This window comes from Corvus moneduloides, chromosome 9 (assembly GCF_009650955.1).
Source record: "Corvus moneduloides isolate bCorMon1 chromosome 9, bCorMon1.pri, whole genome shotgun sequence".
Classification (NCBI taxonomy): domain Eukaryota; kingdom Metazoa; phylum Chordata; class Aves; order Passeriformes; family Corvidae; genus Corvus; species Corvus moneduloides.
Window position 1 is genome coordinate 31,043,903 of NC_045484.1, and position 25,038 is coordinate 31,068,940.

Below are 25,038 nucleotides of genomic sequence, written 5' to 3' on the forward strand. Positions count from 1 at the left end.
TGATTCCTTTTGACTGAGTCAGAAGAGAGACATCTCCATGTCACTGGCACGGGGACAAAGGCCTGAGCTGACAATGTTGTCTTGTGTTCCCTGCTCGATTCGTTTTCAAACGGGGAGGTTCGGTTTAATGACTCTTTTGTTTGGTTGGTGTGTTTTGGACACTTGAATGATTTGGTGTTGGCAGGAGTCTTGTCTTTTTTTAGTTGTTTTGACAGGGAGGAGAAGCAGAGAGAATGTCGATCAACTTCAAAGACAGATTTTGTGCTCTGTGCTGGTGGCTCAGTGTCGGGCCTTGCCTGCATCCTGCTCACTGTAGGATGAGTTTCGTGAGGGGAAACTTTTAACAAATTAAATAAATCTGGCAGGTACTGGGTAGTAATTCCCCTCCTCCCCTCTCAATATTACTATTCTGGTAAAAAACAGAGTAAAACCCCCCTTTTGTGGAAATCCTTCACACTGACGGTGCAAGCAGCATTCCTTAGTTTCCATTTCTCAAGCAAAAGCACAAATACCTTAATTCTTCGACTTTCCAAGAAGTTTACATTTAAGCAGCCTCAAACAAACCTTTGGATAAAAAGCCTTGGGCTCAGGCAATGTTAGTTCTGGAATTTAATCACAGCAAAGCACAAAAAGAGGTTCTTGAGCTTCTCTACCCTAAAGTTTGCTGCCGGAGGCTCCGAGTGCTTCCCGCAGGAGGTCAAGGACCCTCTGCTGCCCAAGAGCAGCACAGAATCATGGAATTGCTCAGCTTGGAAACGCCCTCTCAGACCATCCAGTCCAACCATACCCCACCACTGGCCCATGTCCCCCAGTGCCACATCCACAGGGATTTTAAACCTCTCCAGGGATGGGGACTGCGCCACTGCCCTGGGCAACTGTGCCAGGGCTGGAGAGCCCTTTCTGTGAAGACATTTTCCCAATATCCAAGCTAAACCTCCCCTGTTTTGAGGCAGTTTCCATCTCTTCCAGGCAAAAGGCCTGGATGGAGCAGTACCAGTTAAGTGCTGGAAAGCTGCAGTAGAAAACCCCAAACAACAACCTCATGAGCAACAACCCCTTGCTCAGCTGAATAAATTATTGAAGATGTCTCGATGCCAGGGATGCTTCTGTGCCTCATGATTGCCTGATTAGGAGAGAAATATTCTGGCTTTACCCTTTGGATGAGGGTTTGGAGTGACAGGAGAAGGGGGAATATCTTCCCACTGCCAGAGGGCAGGGATGGATGGGATATTGGGAAGGAATTGTTCCCTGGGAGGGTGGGCAGGCCCTGGCACAGGGTGCCCAGAGCAGCTGGGGCTGCCCCTGGATCCCTGGCAGTGTCCCAGGATGGGGCTGGGAGCAGCCTGGGACAGTGGAAGTGTCAGGATGAGGGAAACCTGGGCTTGGGGGTCTCAGCAATGGTTTTATCAAATGATCAGAGCCTGTTCTGCTGCTGAGGTCCTGCAGTTCTGCTCTGCATGTGTCTTGCAGCTTGTTTTTATGGAATTACTCTTTAAGATATCTGTGCCCACCCTTGTAGGGAACCTAACTCTAGCAGGAATCTGGGACAGTGGAGGAGGAGGGGACAGATGGGACTGGTAGCAAAAAATTAGGTAAAAAACTCAGTGTTTAGGGTCTGTGTGAGTCTGAGGAACTTCCCAAATAATTTCAGTAGGTTTTTTTCCTGTGAATACCCCTTTATCACTGTTTGAGTTGCCTCTGCTGGTGGTGATTTCTCTCCCAAACCACCACCCAGTGATTACTAAAAAGTTGATGTGACTCTGACTCTTGGGCTATGTCTGATACGAGACAGGATGCAAGTGTCTGTAACAGCATTGATGGTTTAGTCTTGGTTTAAATATGGTAAAGCTCAGCTCTCCAGAAGAAAAATATGTGCTGGAAGGAAGGTTTGGGCTTCAGGGTGTGAGACTGTGCCGTTAAAACATAACTAGAACCAGAGAATCACAGATAATTTGGGTTGGGAAGGATTTTAAAGCCCGTCTCAATCCAGCCCCTGCTGTGGGCAGGGAACATTCTACGATCCCAGGTTGTTCCAAGCCCAGCTGGCAGATGAAGCCCTCGGATGTCTCCACTATTGATTATCACTGGATGCAGAGGAGCCACTGCCCAGAGATTTGCTTTTGAAAGCTCCTGCCACCCCTCCCCTGGACAGGGAAGGTTAAACTCCTCTTTGCAATCCTCTGAAGGATGGAATGTGGGGAACAGCAGGAGCTGGGAATGCAGAGGGTACCTAGGGACGTGGATTCCCTGCTCTGCCTGGGTAGTTTTGCACCCAGCACCCCTCCATCCATGATACGCCCTTTAAAGGATGCTCCAACCCTGTTGTTGCAGGAATTCCTGCACCGGGGCTGCTCCTGCTGCCATGCAGACCCTTCCATGCCGAGGGAAAGCGTTGAAGTGTGCTCTGGAGTTGTAGCAGCCTGGCTTGTCTCCCTGAGCGCTGGTGGGAAAGCACGTCCCACACGAGGCAGGCTTTGCTGGGAGAGCTGGGTGTGGGAGGAACGTGAGCTGTGCTGCTCCTCCGCTGGCTGCTGGGGGGGAGAGGCACAAACAGGAGCTGTTTTTGCTGAGTGTTCCTTAAAAACAATCCAGGCCTTGTTGCTGAAGCCACAACAACAGCGGCTCCACTTTGTTCAGAGCAGGGAACTTTAAAAGGGCCGTTTCTGCCAAGGCACAGGGCAGCCTCCACCTTTATCTTAGGGGATAAAACAAGCAAAAAACCCTTTTTTCCCCCCCAAAAATACTTTGAGGGGAGGAAGAAGGCTGCAGCAAGCAAATAAAACCATCTAGAAATGTGGAATTTGGGACACAAACACAGTTTTTCCTCATTGTAGTGCCTGACTCTTGTGGTACTACTGGAAGAGAATTCAGAGGGGTATTTAATACTCCCAAAGGTCTTTTTTGGGAAGGTGGGAGATGAAGCTTTAATGCTTTCCTATGTGGAATGAGGAGCTGGAATGAGATGGTCTTTCAGATCCCAAACCATTCTGTGATTCCAGGATGAGAAACAGGGAGTATTTAGCTCTTTCCTCACTCCATCCCTAATGAAAGCACAGGCAGCAGCTTCCTGAGCAAAAAAAAATCTCATTTGACATTGAAGATTCTGTTACACATAATCTGGGCAGACTGAGGGAAACCTGCTTCCTTTTGTATGGTTTCATGTCTGCTTTTTGTCTGCCCTTCCCTGGCAAAAAGGGTCTGTTCCCTCCTCCTAAGTAACCTGGGAAAGGCAGCACTTCTCTGCTGATCCTCAGTTTCCAGGCGTCTTCCTTTCACCTCCCCTCTCTCAGGCTCAGAGTTGCTTCATCAGCATAAATATTCAGACTGACAGAGCCTTAAATGCCTTTTAAATGTCGGCTGGTTTCCCCCTGGGCTCTCTGGAGAGCTGGAATCCAGGCCCTGTGGTTGGGAGGGTTTGTGGCTTTCCTGGGGGGGCTGCTCAGGGACCTCCCCAGGCAGACGAGGCCTCTTAACGTGCAGATTTTGCAGGGAAAGCTTCCAAATCTGGAATTTGTCGCTGGTTCCAACAGCGAGCACGTCCCTCAGCTGGTGGCAGGGTGTGAGCCTCTGTTGCTGGTCACTCTGGGAGACCTCTGGCTGCAGGTGGTGGCTGCTGGTGCCGAAATTTCCCCATCACTTGAGGTCACGCCTGTTCCATTCACCCATTTCTGGCTCCAACCCCCAAAATTTAAAGCAGGATTGGTCTAAATGTCTTTGTTTTTGAGAATAAGCACAATCACTGCTCGTGGCACTGCAGGGTGCAGGAGGAGGGGGTATTTCCCTCCTGGGTATGTGGGTTTTTCCCTCTCCCTGGGCAGGAATGAGTTTCCTGGCCTGGCTAATCCAGACGTGGATGGCTTTGCCACCCTCAGCTGCTCCTGTACAGAGCACATCCCTCTGCACTCCCCTGGACCAGTGTTCTCTTCCAAAGCTCTCTCTGCCTTGGGAGGAGTTCTCCTCCTGCACATCCTTCTCCTGATCCTCTGTAAAATTAGCACGTAAGTGCTTTAATTAAGATTTCTACTCTCTCCTGCTCCCATCATGTCAGCAGGGGCTCCTTCAGCTGAAATCCCAGTGCTGAGGGTGGACCAAGACAAGAATGCTCCTTCCTGACACATGTCAGTTTTGTAAGGAGGTGCAGCAGGTTGTTGCTGTGTTTGCTGACTGCTGGAGGTTCATTCTGAACTGTCCCTGTGTTCAGAATAGTCCAGCCTGGCCTTGGGCACTGCCAGGGATCCAGGGGCAGCCCCAGCTGCTCTGGGCACCCTGTGCCAGGGCCTGCCCACCCTCCCAGCCAGGAATTCCTTCCCAATCTCCCATCCATCCCTGCCCTCTGGCAGTGGATGCCTTTTCTTCATCATCCATCCTTTCTGATTCTCTGCTTTAGGGGACATAGGAGACTTGGAATTGACTCCTGCTGCTTCTCTTAGAAATACAGTGAAAGTCTTGTTCTCTCTGTTTCTCCTCCTCTCTGCACTTCTGAAATCTTCAGATTGATTTCTAAAGATTTTAGGTTTTCCATACTGTCAGAGCCCTTCTGTTGCTCTCCTGCAGCATTTCCAGCTGTAAGAATTTGCCCAGTGCTGTTGAACCTCTGATCCTTTGTCCTCCTTTCCCTGCTCCAAGCTACCACGTTTCTGCCTTCCTTTCCTTTAAAAGCTGACCTGCAGAACTGAGAGCCCCTTTTGAACATCTCCTCCTTCCACCCCTGGCTCTTCCAGCACAGAATAACATGAAAACAAACTTTTTGAGGGGACATGAAACACTGATTCCACACTTGGAAGTCAACAAGCTTCTTTGATTTTTTTCCTTTCTCTCTTTTTTTTTGAATCATACTCAAGCAAGTTTGGCAAAAGAAATATTCCTGTGCCTCGAGGAGGCACCTTCTGTTCTGAAGCTGGCAGAGGGAGTGTAGAGGAGAGGTGGCCTCTAATTTTACCAGTCTAGGACCTGGATCATGTGGATCGTGACCACACCAGGGCAGCATCACTTTCCCAGTGGAATCTCCAGTTTAAAGGTTTATGGATAGCTCCCTATGGGTGAGGCTGCCTGAGAGTGGGAGGTGCATTTGCAGTAAAATTAGCATTTTATCATTGAATTGTAGAACAGTTTGGGTTGGACAAACTTCAGTCAAGAGACAGCTGGGAGGACTGCCCTGAAGGATGTCCTATGGAGTAGGGAGAGTCTTTTTCTCACCCCTGAGGAGGTGGTTGTTGGTTGTGATAAGAAAATCAGCTGCTTTGGGCTGGGTTGGAGGTGAGGGAGCTTAGAAGCATAGAATGGCTTTGGTTGGAAGTGACCTTAAAGACCACAGAATCCCAGAATTAATTAGGTTGGAAAAGCCCTCCCAGACCATCGAGCCCAAGCTGTGCCCCATCCCCACCTGGTCACTCAGGAAGGCCTGAACACCTCCAGGGATGGGGACTCCAAACCTCCCTGGGCAGTTCCAAGGCCTGACCACCCCTTCCATGAAGAAATTCCTGCTGATGTCCACCCTGCCCCTGCCCTGGCCCAGCCTGAGGCCGTTCCCTCTCCTCCTGTCCCTGTTCCCTGCCAGCAGAGCCCGACCCCCTCGGCTGCCCCCTCCTGTCAGGGACTTGTGCAGAGCCACAAGGTCCCCCCTGAGCCTCCTTTGCTCCAGGCTCAGCCCCTTCCCAGCTCCCTCAGCCTCTCCTGGGGCTCCAGCCCCTCTGCCAGCCCTATTCTCTTCCGTGGACATGCTCCAGCACCTCAATGTCCTTCTTGGAGTGGTGATCCCACAACTGGACATAGCCCTCGAGGTGAGGGCCCAGCAGAGGGGAAGAATCCCTTCCCTGCTCCTGCTGCCACACAATTCCTGCCATGGGCCTCTTGGCCACCTGGGCACACCTGGCTCATGTTCAGACCACCCAGTTCCAACCCCCAGCTTAGATCTTGTACCGTGTTGTCCTCACTGTGCTGAGACTGAACATTCAACCTACACACAGTGCTGACAGTTCTGAGCCCAGCTGGCAGGAATGAGCCAGCCCTCATCCCTGGAAAGTCATGGCTTTGAGAAGGAAAACCACTTTCCCCCGTGCTTGACACGCAGCAGAGCACGGGAATGTGTTTGGTGTGGATGGAGCAGAGGGATTGTCCGGGATTTGTTCCCAACAAGTGACGCTGGCTTTGGTTTTGCTGTGCTTGAAGGTGCCTCGTCACCAGACATGGAGTCCAGCTATGGGGGAGGCCTGCTGGACATGGTGAAAGGAGGAGCAGGGAGGCTCTTCAGCAATCTGAAGGATAACCTGAAGGATACCCTGAAGGACACCTCCTCCAAGGTCATGCAGTCTGTTGCCAGGTACAGTACACCTGAAGCAGGAAAATCCGGGAGCTGCAGAGTGCTGGTGCCACTGAACCAGCACAGCACAACTCCCAGGGAATGAGGAAGGAGGGGAAAATCCCAAATGAGTTCTTTGGTTCTGTCTCATAATTGGGGTTTGGCCTCAAGGAAGAGGGAAAACTCAAGTAAAACAATCTAAGCTTCATAGTGAGCATCAGCATCCCAAAATCTGGAAAATACCTGGGAAAGTGGAGCACCTGGTCTTCAATTCCTGGAGGATTCCCTGTGGGGTCCTTCTAGTTAACCACCACTTGAATATTTTGTCACTGAAACCTGGCTGGTGTTGATGCCTCTCTTTGCTGTGCAAGGATGTTCCCAGCCCTAAATCCACCTTGGAATGGAAGAAAGGCTGAGGTGACTTTGCTTTGGGGACTCTCCTGGCGTTGTCCCCTGTGCCCACCTCCGAGGGATAGGGATCTACAAGAAATTAAGGAAATGTAATGCATGCAAGACCCCAGAGAGTTTGAGGGATCTGCAAAGTGCAAACGGCAGGAGATTTCTCCTGGAAACTGGCACTGAAAATTAATGACAAAAGGGAAAAGGGACTTTCCTTGGAGGTTTTGCATGCAGTTAATTGCATGTGGAGAGAGGGAGGCTGGGTCACTGTCTGCGTCTTAAGAATTCATTTGAAGATGATTTTTCCTTGTGTGAAAAGTAGACTTTTCTGGGAAAACACTCTTAATGTGCTGCTAAAGTGCCTAAATTCTGTCTCCTGCTTTGTCTCCTTTTAGTTACACCAAGGGAGAGCTGGATATTTCCTACATTACCTCAAGGATCATAGGTAAGCCCTGCTCCATGGGGAAATACAACCTGTAGTATCCCATAATTCCATAAACACACACTCATCCTGGCCTCTCCTTGCTTTCCCAGTGATGTCTTTTCCTGCTGAAGGCGTGGAGCTGGGATTCAGGAATCACATTGAGGATGTCAGGACGTTCCTGGACTCCAGGCACCCCGACCACTACACCGTGTTCAACTTGTCACCCAAATATTATCGCAGTGCCAAGTTCCACAACAGGGTGAGTGCCTTCCATGGGGGAAAATTCCTTAGGAAAGGGGGCACCAGCTCCTGTTGTATCCAGAATTTAAGGTGATTTAGGAGTTATAGGTGTTTTTAAGCTGCTGGGGTGGGTTTGGGGTTTTAGCTGTGACCACAGGGATTAAAGAGCTGGAAAGTTCAGGGATCATGTTCATGTGAGGAGCCTGGCAGAGTGAAGGGCATTGCACTGAGCGGGCTGCAGAGAAATAAAGAATAAAACAGTGTTAGAGCTGCTCCTACAGCGTTAGAGCTGCTGCAGAGAAACAATAAAATGAAAGGCCTTTGGAAGAAATTGCCAATAGGAGAAGGGAGATTATTTCCTTGCAGTTGGGCCCTAATCAGGCAGGAGCCCTCAGCAGGCAGAGCACGGGATGGAAACGGGATCTGAGGGGCATTTTGGCTCTTGTGACTTTAAAAAGCCACCTCCACTGCCTGGCCCAGTTTCCCTCTCCAAAATCGGAGCAGCATCAGGAGCAATGTGAGGCTCTGCTTCATTAATGGCTTTCAGAGGAAATCTCTATGAAATGCTGCTGCTGAAATGCAAGATTAGATTTAATCTTTCTGAAAACTTCCTGTTCTTTCCCTCTCCCACAAGGGAGTGATGTGTTTGGTGCCTTTTTTAAAAAATTTCTCACTTTTTGGTGCCTTCAACCCTAAAGGCAGCAGCAGTTGCCAGGTTTCACCCTCAGTCAGGGTAAATGAATCTAATCTAAGCCTAATTTAATTTTCATTTGAGGTGTAGCTGAATTTATCTTCAGCAATTCTGATCACCAGAAGCCACTCACTGATACTTGAAGCAAATTTCTCAGTGGCCATCAGTAACCAGACTTCAAATATGACTCAATGAACAGGGAAGACTAATTAAGAGACATTAGGAGCTCTGAATCTTCAGTCTTGATTGGTTTTGGTGCATCACTGATGCTGTTTGTGGGTGAAAGATTTATCTACTTCTGAAAGCCCAGCATTAAAGGTCTATTGCTGTATGAGCTGGCCATAACTCTTGAACCCCTGGAATTATCTCCCACCCACCCAACACTCAACAGGTGACTTTTAATGTCACTCTCAAAGCAAAACTCGGTGCTTTGGAATCATTGCCTTGACTCACACAGGAAGAAAATAAAATTACCTTTTAATAAAATATTATATTTTCAGCTTATGGGCTGGCAAGTCCTGATTCCAAGTATTTTCCAGGAGAATGGAGTGTGAACAACACAATACATGAAGTAATTACGAGGCTGAGCTTTATATATCTTGGAAAAAATACTAAAGGGCTCTCAAGGAGGTGAAATCCCAGTGAGTTTTCTGCTGGGGTGAGGATGTCAGCTGATCTGCACTGAGATACACACTTGCTCTTTGACAGGAAAAGCTTTTGAATTCCTGCTTTCTTTAAAACCTTTTGCTCCTAAGATCAAAGTAGGTCACTCTGCTGCGTGGTGGCACAGGAGGGAGGTGAATTCATGTCCTGCTGCGCCATTTCCTGCCTAGACCTAGCTGAGTGGGTCACCAAGCCCCAGGTGCCCAGTCTGTCGAGGAGGAGTGGGGACTGGCAGGATGGGGAGGCACTGGGAAAGGTTCTCCAGAGAAGCTGTGGCTGCCCCATCCCTGGAAGTGTCCAAGGATGGAGCTGGGAGCACCCTGGGGTAGTGGAAGGTGGCAGGGTGTGAGCAAGATGATCTTTAAGGTCCCTTCCAACCCAAGCCGGTGACTCTGCACAGAGACCTGGCTGTGCTCTGCTGTCCCCTCTGTGTCCCCAAGAGGAGAGGCGAGCAGAGCTCCCACCGGCCTGAGGAAGTGAGAGCAGTTTCAAAACACAGAACTCAAATCTAACATTAAACAAACCCAAACTTCAAAGCCTCTCACGGGTCACATTCCTGGCAGTTGCTGCCCTGCTGCTAAACTAAAACAAGTGCTGAGTGCTTATTCCCAGAGCTGGAGAATTCCAGTTGCTTTTCCCTAAGGTTGCCTGTGCTGAGTGCTGGTGAAGTTCTGTTTGATACAAACACCAAGCACACATTTAATTTCCTAATTGCAAACCATCAGGCAGATGTGTAATTAGAGGCAATGTAAATATGTAATTGTGGACTGTTGGGAAATGTGTATTATTTACTAGAGAAGTGATAATGGCTTTTCCAGATGCTTGGTAGGGAGGTCTGCTCAGAAGATTGTCAGGGGAAGGGTCACTGGATGAATTCTAACAGGGAAAATCAAGGTTTCAACAGAAGGAATGAAACAAACTCTGGAGACAGGAGAAGGTGGAGAGGGTAAATAGGGAATGGCTGTTCCCTGCTCTCTGAACTTTGAGCACCGTTTGATTTGTTGGCCCCTACAACTCAACATTTGCTCACCAGGGGCACAGCAGGATATTCTGGAGACCAAAACTTTCCTAGGTCTGAAATGCAATCAGACAAATACCTAATTTGATGTGGGATTAGAAGGAGCCTCCCCAACAATGAGCAGAGGATGGATGGCTGGGTTAGGCAGTGCTGCCAGCCTGGCCTGGCCCTGCATCCCATGGGAGCCTTTGGGATCCTTGTTTGACGTGACACAGCCTGGCAGGGCTCTGGTTGGAATCTGGGTGCCTGTTTCTGCTCCAAGATGTTGTGCAGGTGTCAGACAGGACCTTAAGTGCAAGTTTCATAAAAGCTGGAGCACTTCCTTCCTCTGAGAGATGGAACAGTTATGGGGATCAAGAACATCTGGGCAAATCATCTCCTTCGTTCCCCGTTCCCATTAAGCAGCAGCCAAATGTCAGCTGAGAGAGAGAGAGAACCAGTCCTTCAGCAGAGGACAAGCCTCAGGACATTTCTCCTTTAAATTTCTTCTGTCCAGAAATGCCTTAAAAAAAGAGATATTTCAATTAAAACCAGATGAAAGGGAGATGTCTGTCGAGGGCTATTTGATGTGCTGCTTGGGGCTGTGCTGGAGAGAAGTGGGCTGACTCAGAACCAGCACACTGAGGAATAGGAACCAGACATACTTGAGGATTTGTGGGGTTTCAGCTCTAAGGAGCCATTCGTTTTTCTGCCTCATATATTAACATACTTACTCAGATAGGATTATTATTTTTTTTTTGAACAGAACTTTCCCTTTCATCAGTTTAATATCTGTCACATAGGGCTTGGAAATCCTGTGCCGCAGAAGGATTCAGAACAACAGAGGCTCAGTGCCCTGTGCAAATCAGAGCAGTTTTTAGGGACACGTTGTACAAAGGCTTTAGAAATCAATGTGAGTCTGGAGTGTTAGAAAAGAGCCACTCCAGATAATCTGACGTGAAATGTAAATTTTGAAAATCGTGCAGGCAGGGACAACACATCAGCCCAATGTTACTCCATTGAGAAAGCTTTTTTGTCTGCCTCCTCATAACTCATGCGAGTCACGGCGCGGAGTTACGCACGAGGACAGGTGGAGTAGGTTTCCAGCATGTAACTCCGGGTTGTAAAGGACGAGTAGGTTTCTTGGCAGGGAGAATTTGTAGAGCAGGCCTTGCTCAGCGCTCCTCCAAAGCCGGTTTTGTCTCTGGTGCTGTTCCTGCAGGTGTCTGAGTGTAGCTGGCCCGTCCGGCAGGCGCCCAGCCTGCACAACCTCTATGCTGTCTGCAAGAACATGCACAACTGGCTGCAGCAGAACCCCAAAAACGTCTGTGTCATCCACTGCATGGTGAGTGCACCCCACAGCAACCAGCCTGGGGGCTGAGGAGTCCCAGGTCACACTGCACGTGGAGGGTCTGGGGTCTGTGTGCGAGGATGGGGACAATTCCTGAAAGGGGAGGGGTGGCATGGAATGGACCCAGAGAGAGGGACATCATCACCCACAGCTAAGCTGGAAGAGCTGGCATAGAATGAGAAGCAGGAATGCAAAGCAAGAGAGGTCAGAGTTATTCTCTAGGAGAGGTGATGAGTAACAGAAAGGTTTGAATTTCACCCCAGAGTTGTCAGCCTGCTGTGACTTGCCCAGGTTGCCCAGAGCAGCTGTGGCTGCCCCTGGATCCCTGGAAGTGTCCAAGGCAGGGGTGGACAGGGCTTGGAGCACCCTGGGACAGTGGAAGGTGTCCATGCCCGTGGCAGGGGGTGGCACTGGGTGGGCTTTAAGGTTCTCCCAATCCAAACCAGTCTGGGATTCTGGGATTTGCATTTTACTCTAAGTAGTCACAGGAGAAAACACAGCCTTTAGACTGAAGGGGGATGGAAATTGGGCAGAAAACACAGAATTGGGAATTGTGTTGAACTGTGAAACGGAGATTATTGAAGTCTCCTGCCATCAGGAGCTGTCAGGCCTGGCTGAAGGAGCCCAGCTGCCTCTGCTCCTCTCTTCAGCACAGCTGAACTGGGAACCCCTCACAGGGATTATTCAGCACTGGGCAATGCTGGGCGGTGTGAGGGTGGTGTGATCCTGGATCACTCCTCATTTACTCCATCCAACCTTTCACATTGACAGCAATGCCCAAAAGCAGAGCTCTGCTTTGCTCCTGGAGCCTAAATTAAAGCAGGAAGCTGTCAGCCCTGATCAGCAGAAACTGGGAGGAGTGGAGGAAATGACCAATCCCAAATTGCACAGAGCTCCCTTATGAGTCTGGCATTTCTGCCTTGCACAGCACAGCCAGCGGCTCTGGGACATAAATTCCCTTCAAACAGAGAGGAGGATGCACTTGATGCCTCCAGTCCTGGAAATCTAACTCAAAAATCCAATTCCTTTGCTGTCCTTTGAGCAATGGATATCAGGATAATGAGATAAAGGACAGGGAGTAATTTCCAACACTTTCTAACAAGGCTGCAGAAACCCACTTATTTTATATAAACCTGAGAGATCTTGTCAGAAACAATTGGCAGAGGCTAAGCTAGGAAAAAGTAAACAGCCTGCTCGTGTCAGCAGGTTCTTGGGGTCTGGATCAGCTCCAGTACAGAACACCCTACAGAAAGTGGCTGGAATGCCTAAAAGGTGCCTGAAATGAACAACTGCAAGGAGCAAGAGTGGTGAGGCCCTGAGGAGTTGTGGATTCCCCATCCCTGGAAGTGTTCAAGGGTGCTTGGAGCAGCCTGGGATAGTGGAAGGTGTCCCTGACCATGGCAGGGGTGGGACTGGCTGGGCTTTAAGGTCCCTTCCAACCCCACCCATTCCATGATTCCGTATAACTTTTGTGTGACTCCCTCCCTGGTGGGGCAGTAGCTTTCCTACTTCTGCCTTGGAAATGAGTTTTGAGTTGGGGGATCCTTTGTCCCTCTGACACAGGGAAGATGAGCTGGGTGCTACAGCACTGTGGCAGTACTGAGCAGGTATCCATCCCTGTGCCATGAGTTTCCACACCTGCATTTTGCTGGAAGAGCTGTTTCTTTTTGTTTGGTCCATAACACTCATCACCTTGTATGTTCCCAGGTGTATCAGGAACCCAGGGCACTGGGAACACAGTGATTCTCTGCTCTTTCTGTATTTTTGATCTATGAGTGTGACTCAGCAAACTTTCCCCCACAATCACCTTAAATAAACCCCATCAGGAGCAATCTGTAGGTTGAGGGCTGTGGAAATGTTCGGGTGAGGGACCCTGGGGCTGGATTTTTTGTTTGTTTATCCTTTTCCAGGATAAATTTCTGTTAGAGGACTGCCTGCAGCTGTAGGATGGGTGCACTCTGACCCCTGTGGTCACTTCCAGGCCTACGTTTGAAATAATTATAAAATTACAGCTGGGGAGCAGCCATGAAACACCAACATTTGCAGCCAAAATGTTCTTGTGGGCTCTCCAAACAAGTGTAAACCACCCTCAGCTTTGGCTGCTCCCTGGATATTATCTTAGCTTTGATTGTTCACTGAAGTCCTGGGTGTTGAACAAATGACACAGAACTGAAAATTCCTCATTGTCTTGTGATCTCAATCCTAGTCTTTCTGGATAAGTTATTTTTTGTGATTTCAGGAGGAGTGGAGAGCTAAAATTTAAAGGATGTTTCTGACACACAGTTTTTCCCCTCTTCCCCTTTCCTTGCCAGGACGGCCGTGCAGCCTCAGCAGTTCTGGTCAGTGCAATGTTCTGTTTCTGTCACCTCTTCTCTCATCCTGGCCCTGCTGTGCAGCTGCTGAACACAAAGAGACCTGGAATTGTACTGTGGCCATCTCACAGGAGGTACAGTATCCTGGCTCAACACTCTGAGCTGTGTTCCTCATGCTCAAAGCTGCCCAAAGACCTGCCAGGTGTGTTTTGGCTCCTAGGCTCAGACAGGTGTCCAGATCACACCATGCTCCTCAGAAATAAGTGGAGAAGTGGGGATCAGGTGCTGGAAGAGCTTGTCCAGAGCAGCTGTGAGATTTCTTTCCTTGGAGATTCTTGGCTGGGTATCACCCTCAGCACAAAATCCAGTTCTGAGATCGAGCTGTGAAGCTGCTCCTGCTCTGAGCAGGTGACCTTCAGATCTTCCAGCCTGAATTATTGTGTTATTTGAGATGTCCCTGCTCATTGCAGAGGATTGGATTAGATGACTGCCGAAGGTCCTTCCAACCCAACCATCCCATGCTGAACCCGTGGTTAACAGGGCCTCTCCTGTGTCAGCTGCATCCTTACGGAAGCAGAACTGGAAGTGCACATTCTGTGCCAGCTTTAGGGATGTTGGAGCACATGGGAACTCCAGTCCTGGGCCTGGGAAAGAATGGCACTGTCACTGGGTTTTGAGGCCGATTTTGAGTATGAAATGAAAGAAACGGAGACTTCAGTCCTGGTTTCTCTGCTTGCAGGTACATAGGATACATTTGTGACCTAATAGCAGACAAACCTGTCATCCCCCACTGCAAACCACTCACGATCAAGTCAGTCACCCTCAGCCCCGTCCCCTGCTTCAACAAGCAGCGCAACGGCTGCCGGCCCTTCTGCGACATCCTCAGCGGAGAGACCAGGATCCTCACCACTTCCCAGGAGTACGAGAGGATGAAGTGAGTCCCTGGGACCCCCTGCCATCCTTAGGAGCTGGATGCAGCCAGACTTTCACTCTGCTGTGGAGTATCTGTGCTGCAGGCATTGCCAGGCTGCCTGATCAGTGAAGATACTCACTGAAAGTTAGTGCCGAGGGTGGAAATAAATGGCCAGAGGGAATCTGAGGTCAGGAGGTGGGATAACTGCATGGACATCAGGATCTGAGGTTGTCAGGAGGTGGGATAACTGCATGGACATCAGGATCTGAGTTATCAGGAGGTGGGATAACTGCACAGACATCAGGATCTGAGGTTATCAGGAGGTGGGATAACTGCACAGACATCAGGATCTGAGGTTGTCAGGAGGTGGGATAACTGCATGGACATCAGGATCTGAGGTTGTCAGGAGGTGGGATAACTGCATGGACATCAGGATCTGAGGTTGTCAGGAGGTGGGATAACTGCACGGACATCAGGATCTGAGGTTGTCAGGAGGTGGGATAACTGCACAGACATCAGGATCTGAGGTTGTCAGGAGGTGGGATAACTGCATGGACATCAGGATCTGAGGTTGTCAGGAGGTGGGATAACTGCATGGACATCAGGATCTGAGGTTGTCAGGAGGTGGGATAACTGCACAGACATCAGGATCTGAGTTATCAGGAGGTGGGATAACTGCACGGACATCAGGATCTGAGTTATCAGGAGGTGGGATAACTGCACGGACATCAGGATCTGAGTTATCAGGATGTGGGATAACTGCACGGACATCAGGATCTGAGGTTGTCAGGATGTGGGATAACTGCATGGACATCAGGATCTGAGGTTGTCAGGAGGTGGGATAACTGCACAGACATCAGGATCTGAGGTTGTCAGGAGGTGGGATAACTGCACAGACATCAGGATCTGAGGTTGTCAGGAGGTGGGATAACTGCACAGACATCAGGATCTGAGCTGTCAGGAGGTGGGATAACTGCACAGACATCAGGATCTGAGGTGGTCAGGAGGTGGGATAACTGCACAGACATCAGGATCTGAGGTTGTCAGGAGGTGGGATAACTGCACAGACATCAGGATCTGAGCTGTCAGGAGGTGGGATAACTGCACAGACATCAGGATCTGAGGTGGTCAGGAGGTGGGATAACTGCACAGACATCAGGATCTGAGCTGTCAGGAGGTGGGATAACTGCACAGACATCAGGATCTGAGGTGGTCAGGAGGTGGGATACCTTCACAGAGATTGTTCAGAGCTGTATTGGTTCCCCCCGTGGAATATTCTTGTTTTAACCAAGCAGAACATTGACTGCTCCTTCTCCTCGCTTGGCCTGAGGGCGGTGAGAGCTTTTATGTGGACATGGGATAGGAGGGACCTTAACCACGGCTTTCCTCCTCTTCCTCTCCAAGAGAATACCGTGTGCAGGAAGGGAAAGTCCTGATCCCACTGGGAGCCACTGTCCATGGAGATGTTGTTGTCTCTGTCTACCACATGAGATCGACCATCGGGGGACGCCTCCAAGCCAAAGTAGGAGCTGGTTTCACTTCTCTTGTGGAGGCAGTGTGGGGAGCTCAGAGCTGGCTAAACATGGAATCTCCAGAATTTCCCTGAGGATGTATTTGAAAATATTCAAGTTGCAGAGTGGGCAGTGAATATTTTCCTCTTCTCCATTAATTTTTTGGTGCTGTTTGCTGTTTCCTAAAGCCTCCACTCCAAGTGAAATGGTTTTATATTTTCTGGGAAACAAACCTGTTGCTCCAATGTATTCAGTGGGAACAGCTTCATTTCATTGCAAAACTGATGAGTAGATCCCAGAAATAAAGAGAAGCAGGGAAAGAAAGGCCTGTTCCTGAAGGCTTTCTGCTGTACAGAGGCTGCAGCAGCAGGGTTTAAGGCAGATGGAAACATTGGGAATATTGAGAAGGAAATACTGCCTGTAGAACAAGCAGAATGAATTAAGTTATGCAGCAGTTAAGTTAGGGTAGACTTAACTAACTCCTGTATTTAAGCCCTTGTTCACTCTGGTGCTCTCTGATTGGTTTTGTTTTTTTCAGATGACCAACACACAAATATTCCAAATTCAATTTCATACTGGATTCATAGCCCTGGGAACAACCACTCTCAAATTCACCAAGTGAGTGATTGAAACTGCACATTAATCAAACCTGATGCATAAAAGCCTGATGAAGGCTGAGGGAGAACAGTCACAGATGAAATATGAAAAGCCTGGATATACTGAAAGCCTTTTTATAGCTTGCCAAAAATATTCTTCCCTTTTAAACTGGACCACTCTTGTCCCCTTTAGGCCTGAGCTGGATGCCTGTGACTCTCCAGACAAATACCCTCAGCTCTTTCATGTTATACTGGACATAGAAATACAGTCTGCAGACAGACAAACTGAATTAACTCCCCCATGGGAGAACTTCACGACAAAAGACATCAATCCCTCCATTCTCTTCTCCTCCCACCAGGAGCACCAGGACACTCTTGCTTTGGCAGGTAAGGGCTGCACAGATTTATTCCCTGTACATGATTTCTTCATGCTGAGCTGGGTTTTGCTTGATCCACGTCTCTGGTGCTCTGTGCTGCAGGTAGAGGCGCCACGGACTCCCCCCAGGATAACATCAGGAACGTTGGGCAGAGTGCATTCTTCTCCTCTCTCAGCTGGCAAGGTAGGCAAGGCTTAGTCTGCAGAGTCAAATCTGCCTCAAAGAACATAAACAACTCCTTTTCTGCCTGCCTGGAGCACGGAGTGAGGCTGAAGGATCCCACTGTAGTGTGTTTTTGCCAGTAGGTCACAGAGCTGCTGCTGGGCACACCCTGACGTTGCAATGCAGTGGGAATTTATTTCCTACAACATCCTCTTCAAACTGTGCTCTGTGGGACCATTATTGACACAGTTCTAGGGTGAACCTTCACCCGAGACCTCCTTCATGTTAAAACTTGAAATAAATAAGCCTTGATGAGAAAATTTAGGTTAATCTTTGCAAAGGACTCATGGGATCATTTAGGTTGGAAAAGACCTTTCAGGTCATCAAGTCCAACTGTTCCCCAGCACTGCCAAGGCCACCCCTGACCATGTCCCCCAGTGCCACATCCACAGGGCATTTAAACCCCTCCAGGGACAGGGACTCCACCACTGCCATGGGCAGCTGTGCCAGGGCTGCAGAACCTTTTGGGGGAGAAATTTGCCGACTTTTATTTTAAAAAACAAAATAATTTTAGCCAAATGCTGCTGTGCTATTCTCAGTAGCTTTCTGTTCTGCTTGTAAGCTGATTTTTACAGGACCTTTGTGATGACCAAACTAACAGCTGCCTAATTTTATTTTCAATCATCATTTAGATCAGAAATCTGACAAAAGTAGCTCTCACCCCACCTCAGAGGATCGAGCAGCGTTGGTGCATGAGGAAAGCGAACAGTCAGATGACGAACTCTTGTCCCTTTCCAGTCAGCACAGTAATGCCAGCGGTGACAAGCCCCACGGGACACCCAAACACAGCAAAAAGCAGCAAGAGCCTCCAGCAGCACCTCCCCCTGAAGACGTGGACCTGCTGGGCCTGGATGGCAGCCCCATGAGCAAGAGCTTTCCCTCGCAGCCCAGCGCTGCCCCCTCTAACTCTGACCTGCTGAATGATTTGTTTGGGGTCGGTGGGCCGAGCTCCCAGAGCCCCAGTGGAGCCGCTGCTGAGGAGGTTTTCCACGTGGGGGCACCTGGATCTCTGCAGTCGACCCCGCGGCGCTCGGCAGCTTCGGCGTCCCCGTCCCCGTCCCCGAGGGTAGGAGAAGGTAATGGTGGCTTTGCTGAGCGGAGGATCCCTGGAGGATCCCTCTGGGGGATCTGCTCTTGGCCACCCCCTGCTCATGTGGGGGATCCCAAGAGGCCAAGCAGCTCCTCTACTCCAAGCTGGTGCATCCTCACCAAACCAGCCCCTACTGGAGCACACCCAGGGGTTTGGTGGCTCCTCACACCAACAACCACTGGAGATCCTCAGTTTTGCTCTCATTATGTGTCCAATAATGCATATGAGGAGATTATGAGTTTAAAAAAATCCTCTCGGGGTTTGGGTAGGCCCACAGTACTTTGAATTTAATTTCTCTTTTAACTTAGGGTGTTTGGAGCTGTGATAGTGATCCTGGACTAGGAAGTAGAGAATTTCTGTTTCTTCCAAGACCAGGCTGCAGAAGGAATGGTTGGATAGATACTAGGGAAAGGGATCTTTTGAAGGATAAAGCAAACAGAGCAGAGCAAGTGCAAAGAGAGAGGAGAATCCACGTTTCAGTGGAAGAAATTGGTCACTTGTGCCTGGAGAAGGTTCCTCTTGCTGTGGCTGTTGCAGGCTCAGTCTGAGAGCTCTCACTCAGGGAAGATTGTGCAGACACATCACATGAGGTGCAGCAACAGGTCAGGAAAAGATCTAGGGATTTATGAGCTCTACAGAGCCAGGATCACACAGCTCAATTATCCCAAGCCAGGAAAGCAAGGATAAGAGCTTGGGAGATGAGTGAAGGGTAGTGACTGAGTAGCATCATTACCACAATGCAGAGCTCCTAGGGATTGTACCTTTCAGGATGCTTTTTACCTTAAATTTGTTGACAAGAATCTGAGTGACTTCACAGGAGTTTCTTTTGGCTGGGCTTGTTGCGGGTTTCACACGAAAGAGAGAAGACTGAACAAACTGGTCAAAAATGGAGTTTGAGAAGAACTGGATTTTTGTAACAAGGGATGCTCTGTAGGAAAGATACCTGTTATTTTCTAAAGCTGTTTCTAAAAGTCCTTTTATCCCCAACATGGATAACCTCTGCCAGCCTTAAATCATCTTGAGAGGAAGCAGGGATGGCAGGAATTGCACCGGGGCAGTAACTCCAAGCTCCACCCTCTACTGGGAGTTAAAACTCCATCTGAAGTGCCTGAGTGCTTAAATACTCACTTTGCCTGGCTCCAAATTCAGCCTCTCTCCTCTCTTTGGGAACGAGAGGTGGGGTCAGTCTGTTGCCATGACCAAGTCATGGGGCTCTTTAGGTCCCCAGAATTTGTTTGGGGTACTGATGCTCTCCAGTTGCTCCCCCACAGTCTTACACTCTCCTATTTGCTGTCTGCAGGTATCAGATTTCCTCTCCCCACAGCAGTGCCTTTCCCCTGGAGCACATTCCTGGTGCACGGTAATGATTTCGTTTTCTCAAATGTGTTTTCACAGCCACTGCCTTTGATCCATTTGGAAGTAGCCCCAAGCAAACGGGTCCAGACCTCCTGGGTTCCTTCCTTGGCTCATCGGCTGTCCCTGGGGATCCTTTCCTTCAAGCCACAAGAAGCCCTTCACCAACTGTGCACAGTGATCCCTTTCACATGGGTAAGAAAAGGGAGGCTCTGCCAGGGTGTTTAAATAAATGTAAAATGTTGCTTTGAAATAGAAATGGAACCATTAACTACAAACTGATGCTTCCCATAAAATGACCCTAAACCACAGAAACCCCACGAAACAGGAAAGAGCTTTTTGTCTCTGGACTTAAAGTGTGTTCAGCAGCTGGAGTGTGGTAGGATGAGCTGAGTTTTGCTCAGGTCTTAGACTTAATTAATAGGCTATTTATATAAATAAAAAAAGAGGCCATGAAGAATGTCTGCCCACATATTCCTGTGGTTATGAGGTCTCCTTTGAACCAAACTACCATTAATTGCACTGAACGCAGCCATATTAAGAGAAAACACACATCCTTTGGTGATTTTAGTTGCAGTCACCAACTTTCTTCAGATCCAGTACGAACCCTGACCAAATGCACAGCTGAATTTGACTGAAAAGAAGGAATTTTCTTCTCTTTGTTTAGAATGTTCCTTAATTTCCTCCTCATCCGAAAATTTCATGTGTAGCCCTGTCTGAAACACATTCAGTCATGGATTTGTTTGTGCCTGATCACCTAATGTGTTCCTCGGGTGTATTCCCTGGAAAGTTGGAAGGGATCTTAAAGATCATTCAGTTCCAGCCCCCTGCCATGGGCAGGGCCACCTCCCACTGGAGGTTCTCAGACTTTGTCGAGTCCCAGTGGCTCTTGGTGGGCACTGGGCTATGCTGGTTTTGCTGGGCTACTTTGAGATACTGATACCAATCATTCTGTTTAGCTTCTAGCACTCCAACGGTTTCCATCCAACCAGATGTTTCCAGTGGTTGGGACTGGCCCAACAAAGGAGGTATGTGTCATAAAAATTCAGGGTGGTTAACAACAAAAAAAACACCTTTAAGGAGCTCTGAGACGCAGAGGGAAAATGCTGCCAGTGACTGCAAAGAAAAGGTTCCCTCTAAAGATTTCCAAATTCAAAAAAAATCTGGATTTGTTTCCTCAAGGGCCCGGAGCAGGACAGGTGAGGTGAGGTGAGGTGAGGGTGTCCATAGGTTGTTTCATTCCATGTAGAGCCACGGGAAGGACCTGGGAAGTGCTGTCATTCCCAGGATGCCACTAAATGATTGCATGATTCTTTCTAATCTTGGGAGAGTGTGTATGGCCTCCCAAAGTTGCTTCCTGAAGGCTTCTAGTTCTTAAAATATATCCATGTGTCATAATTCCTCTGTCAGTGCAGACAGTCTGGGAACATTCCCGCTGCTGCTCCTAATTGGGAGTGGGTGTGCAACAAGTCTGAGGCTGCTGAGGAACCTGACAGTGGTACACTCAATTTTAATAGCAGGCTTCTAATATGTGACTGAGCACTGGGGAAGAGCTGCACTCACGTCAAACAGGAGGAAAAATGTTCTTTTTCCTTTTTTGTATATACATTTTTTTTTCTTTTTAAGGTGGTCTAGGAATGGGAAGTAAGTCTGCTGCCACCAGTCCTACAGGATCCCTCCACAGCACTCCCACTCATCAGGCCAAACCCCAAACACTGGATCCATTTGCTGATCTGGGAAGTCTTGGAGCGAGTTTAGCAGGTTTGCATCTCTTATTAAAAAAAAAAAATGATAAATTACCAGCATTCTTTTAGAGAAATAGGCTGAGCAGCCTGGTATGTGTGGGGCCTCTCAACCCACCTGCATGCCAGTGCTGCTGCTAGGCTTTCCCTTCTGCCTGATTCTCTGTAAACTCTCACAAATCCGTGCTTTTCCTGATCCCCGGTCAAAAAATGTGCTGGCAATGTGCAGGGAGCTCAGCAGGCTCAATGGATTGCAAAGCATAACCTCTGATAAGTCTAAACACGCTCTGGCTGAGGATGCTCGGTGTTCAAGTGCTGCTACAGGCCTGGGAGGAGAATTTGGCTCTGCAAAGCTGCTGGGGTTCTTGGGGAATTGTTTCCTTCCAGACTTGACTCATTTTTCTGCTTTGTGAGAAAACCTGGGGAATTAATCTGCCTCTAATTTGCAGTATTATCTAAAGGTGGGGTATTTGCACCTGGCTACAAAGCTTGACTGCTTAGAAAAGCCTTTTCCCCTTGTTTTATTTCATAAAACAATCAGCAAACTGCAGTGTTAGAAAGGCAGTTCTGAGAAATTACTGAAGCTTTGCATAAACCCCAGCATTGTCTGACTGTGGTAAATAGATTTTTCTTGCCTTTGTTGCTGCTCTCAGCTCTTTGCGAGCCCTTGTGGTTTGGTGTGATGTTTGTTTTCCCCTTTGCGTCAGTACCAGCATGGGTCTGGAATTAGGTTTCCCAGTTCCCTCTGCTGGATTACAGGCTGCTCTGCAGGAGCAAAATAAAAAGGCTGCCAAGCCCCATGTCAGAGCCACCGAGGTCCTTTTAAAACATGCATTCTGTAGGAGAGTGGTGAGGTTTAAAAACAAATGGCTTGGCATCCTCGGGATATTTAAGCACATTTTTGTTCGTCATGACTGAGTCGAAAGCACTTCATCCAGTTTCCATGACACATTCCCGAGCTGGGAGTTGAGTGTGGATGTCAGTGTGAAATAATAAAACATTGACACTGGGTACCTCCCACAAACACAAACAGAGCCAGAGGAGCATTCCCTGAAGCAATGAGGTGCTGGGACACATCGCTGTGGATGGTATTAATCAGCACAGCGTGAGGAGGTACGACTTCAACAACACCAGCTTGGTGTTGGCACTGGCACAGGCTGCCCAGAGAGGTTCCTCATCCCTGGAAGTGCTCAAGGCCAGGCTGGATGGGGCTCTGAGCAACCTGGCCTAGTGGAAGGTGTCCCTGCTCATGGCAGCGGATAGAACTGGATGAGCTTTAATGTCCCTCCCAACTTTAATCATTCTGTGATTCTGTGTTGTCACCATCCACACAGAGCTGTGGCTCCCTATTACCTACATCGAGCTTTCCCTGTTTCCCCAAGCAACCTCCAATTCCTCAAACCCTCAAAGCCAGGTGCTGTCCTTTAAAAAGCTCACAGGGCAATGACAGGAAAGTGGAAGGGCAAAACCGATGTTGCAAAACCAAGTTTGTGGCAGAGCTGAAAACTGGGAGATTCTAGCTGGATTCCCTTTAGGGAGGGTGAACCAATTCCCTGTTGTAATTCCCACCATCACTCCCGTCGTTCTCCGCAGGTGGCCCCTCGTTCGCCAGCAAGCCGACCACGCCGACGGGCATGGGCGGGGGGTTCCCCCCGTCGCCGCAGAAGCCGCCGCCGCAGCCCATGGGGGGCGGCGGGTGGCAGCAGGGAGCGGGGTACGGCTGGCAGGGGGCACAGCCCAAGGGCCAGCCCAGCGTGCCCCACGCCTCCCCCCAGAACAAGCCCAACTACAACGTGAGCTTCTCGGCCACGGCCGGGGCGCAGGGCGAGCGCGGGAAAGGACCTGCTAGTGCTGGTAAGAGCCTTGGAATTCTGCATCCAAAGGGTTGGCTCCCGATGTCCCTTTGTTTGGCAGCTTAGGGCTAAGCAAGTCGGTCGTGTTGATTATCTGGTGCTGTATCCTGTCCTAGACTCTAACGTGTGCTATTTAGGAAGTCCTGTATTCCAAATGAGTTTCCAAAATAATCCGGAAAGTGTCCCAGGCCAGGTTGGACGGGGCTTGGAGCAACCTGGGATAGTGGAAGGTGTCCCTGCCATGGCAGGGGGTTGGAACTGGATAAACTTTAAGGTTCCTTCCAATCCAAACCATTCTGGGATTCTATAATAATAAAAACAACTTAAAAGTAACATTAAGTAACATCTTTTATGAGAACCTGCACTCTCAATAGCACTGGGAGACTGCTAATGTGCTTAACTGAAGGGTGTATCTTAGTTGGAAAACCAGTGTTAAAAGCACCCATATTATGATAATAACTTCAAATCTTCCTGTTCTTCAAGATTCCAAGCCAAAAGTGTCTGCAGATTTCGAAGATTTATTATCTGGTCAAGGGTTTAATGCCCACAAGGACAAGAAGGGCCCCAAAACAATAGCTGAGATGAGAAAAGAAGAAATGGCAAAAGAGATGGACCCTGAAAAACTAAAAGTAAGCAAACTTCTTGGTGATGTTCTCACGGTCATTCAATGTCCTCAATAGCTTTAAAACTCCAAGGTTACATTTCTGTCCTCAACCACACCACATCAACAATGGCTTGCGCAGTGTCACTGTCTGGGCTGCTGCTCTTCCACAGCACTCCAGCCCTGATTAGCAGGCGCAGCTAATTGAACTAATCCTCTGCCTCATTAATCCTGCCCGCTTTGGAATTCTCTCATCTCTCCTCAATAAATTGCCAAACTGCAGATCTCTTATGAAAAGGAAAGGGAATTCAGTCTGTCCTGCTCTGTATTTGAAATATGAAACCACCAATTGGAATTACATAAGGAGAGATAACTCAGAGGAAAAGCTGCAGCAAAAGCCAAGCAAAGTTCTAGAAAACAGAATGATCCTCTAAAAATGTCCTGGGTTTAGCCTTGTGGAAAGGTTTTAACCTTTGGGAAGAGTGGGACAGCAACCAGGCTGAACACAAACATCAGCCACAACAGCCAGACAGATGTCAGGCCACGGAGTGAGCAGGAGTTTTCCCAGGTCCCACTTTTATCCCCACAAAAGCTGTTGAGCCACTGAAGCTCCCAGCTGATTTGGCCTTCCCAATATAATTCTTTTTGCTCTGATGCATTCTTATTTCATTGGGGCAGCTCAGTCTGGAACTGTGAGATCTATTTACCCTTTGGTTTTCACAGTTACATTTTAGCTCTAGCTGAGCTTAGTTTAGGTATGCAATTATTACCTTACTAAAGAAGCAGTTACACACTTAATTTACATTTTGACTATTCCATCAAGTGTTACTAAGTCAGTGTTTTTAGCAGGCATGTTGCTTAAGCTGTATCTTAACTTTCAAGCAGTGATATAAAAATTAATGACAATTAGCGACAGACAAAGGTTTTCTAAAGGTTTTCTAAAGCATGGAAAGAAATTTAAGATGCCCCTTGGGGTCATGGCTATTCAAATGAAGAAACTTTGTCCCGGCAGAATATCTAATGTGAGGCAAAAATAGACACTTACATTCCTTTCTGCAGGTCCTGGAGTGGATCGAAGGGAAGGAGAGGAATATCAGGGCACTGCTGTCCACGATGCACACGGTGCTGTGGGCTGGGGAGACCAAGTGGAAGCCTGTGAGTATGGCCGATCTGGTGACTCCAGAGCAGGTGAAGAAGGTGTACAGGCGGGCTGTGCTCGTCGTTCACCCGGACAAGGTACGGCTGGGCTGCTTCCACCTCGCTGCCGGCGTTGATTATGAAGTGTTGGATGGGATCGCTGAATTTATTGCTGCAAACAGCTCTGTAGAAAGTGGGAGCTCAAGATTTTTGCTGGTTTCTGAAAGTTGAGGGCTCTAAAGTCATCCCTGGAAGCATCCAAGGCCAG

General features: G+C 48.7%; 1 protein-coding gene across 2 annotated transcripts in view; it reads left to right on the top strand.

Moving 5' to 3' along the window:
* DNAJC6 (DnaJ heat shock protein family (Hsp40) member C6) overlaps positions 1 to 25,038 on the top strand; it is a 41,980-nt gene that overhangs the window by 13,963 nt on the left and 2,979 nt on the right. For both annotated transcript variants that reach the window (XM_032118818.1, XM_032118817.1), the window contains exons 2-18: positions 6,169 to 6,319; positions 7,093 to 7,142; positions 7,232 to 7,380; positions 10,935 to 11,057; positions 13,376 to 13,509; positions 14,115 to 14,309; positions 15,693 to 15,810; positions 16,338 to 16,417; positions 16,589 to 16,782; positions 16,875 to 16,955; positions 17,627 to 18,070; positions 19,480 to 19,632; positions 20,397 to 20,465; positions 21,064 to 21,198; positions 22,773 to 23,033; positions 23,516 to 23,661; positions 24,693 to 24,869. In XM_032118818.1, coding sequence (XP_031974709.1) covers positions 6,169 to 6,319; positions 7,093 to 7,142; positions 7,232 to 7,380; positions 10,935 to 11,057; positions 13,376 to 13,509; positions 14,115 to 14,309; positions 15,693 to 15,810; positions 16,338 to 16,417; positions 16,589 to 16,782; positions 16,875 to 16,955; positions 17,627 to 18,070; positions 19,480 to 19,632; positions 20,397 to 20,465; positions 21,064 to 21,198; positions 22,773 to 23,033; positions 23,516 to 23,661; positions 24,693 to 24,869 — 2,660 coding nt within the window. The remainder of the gene's footprint in view (positions 1 to 6,168; positions 6,320 to 7,092; positions 7,143 to 7,231; positions 7,381 to 10,934; positions 11,058 to 13,375; positions 13,510 to 14,114; positions 14,310 to 15,692; positions 15,811 to 16,337; positions 16,418 to 16,588; positions 16,783 to 16,874; positions 16,956 to 17,626; positions 18,071 to 19,479; positions 19,633 to 20,396; positions 20,466 to 21,063; positions 21,199 to 22,772; positions 23,034 to 23,515; positions 23,662 to 24,692; positions 24,870 to 25,038) is intronic.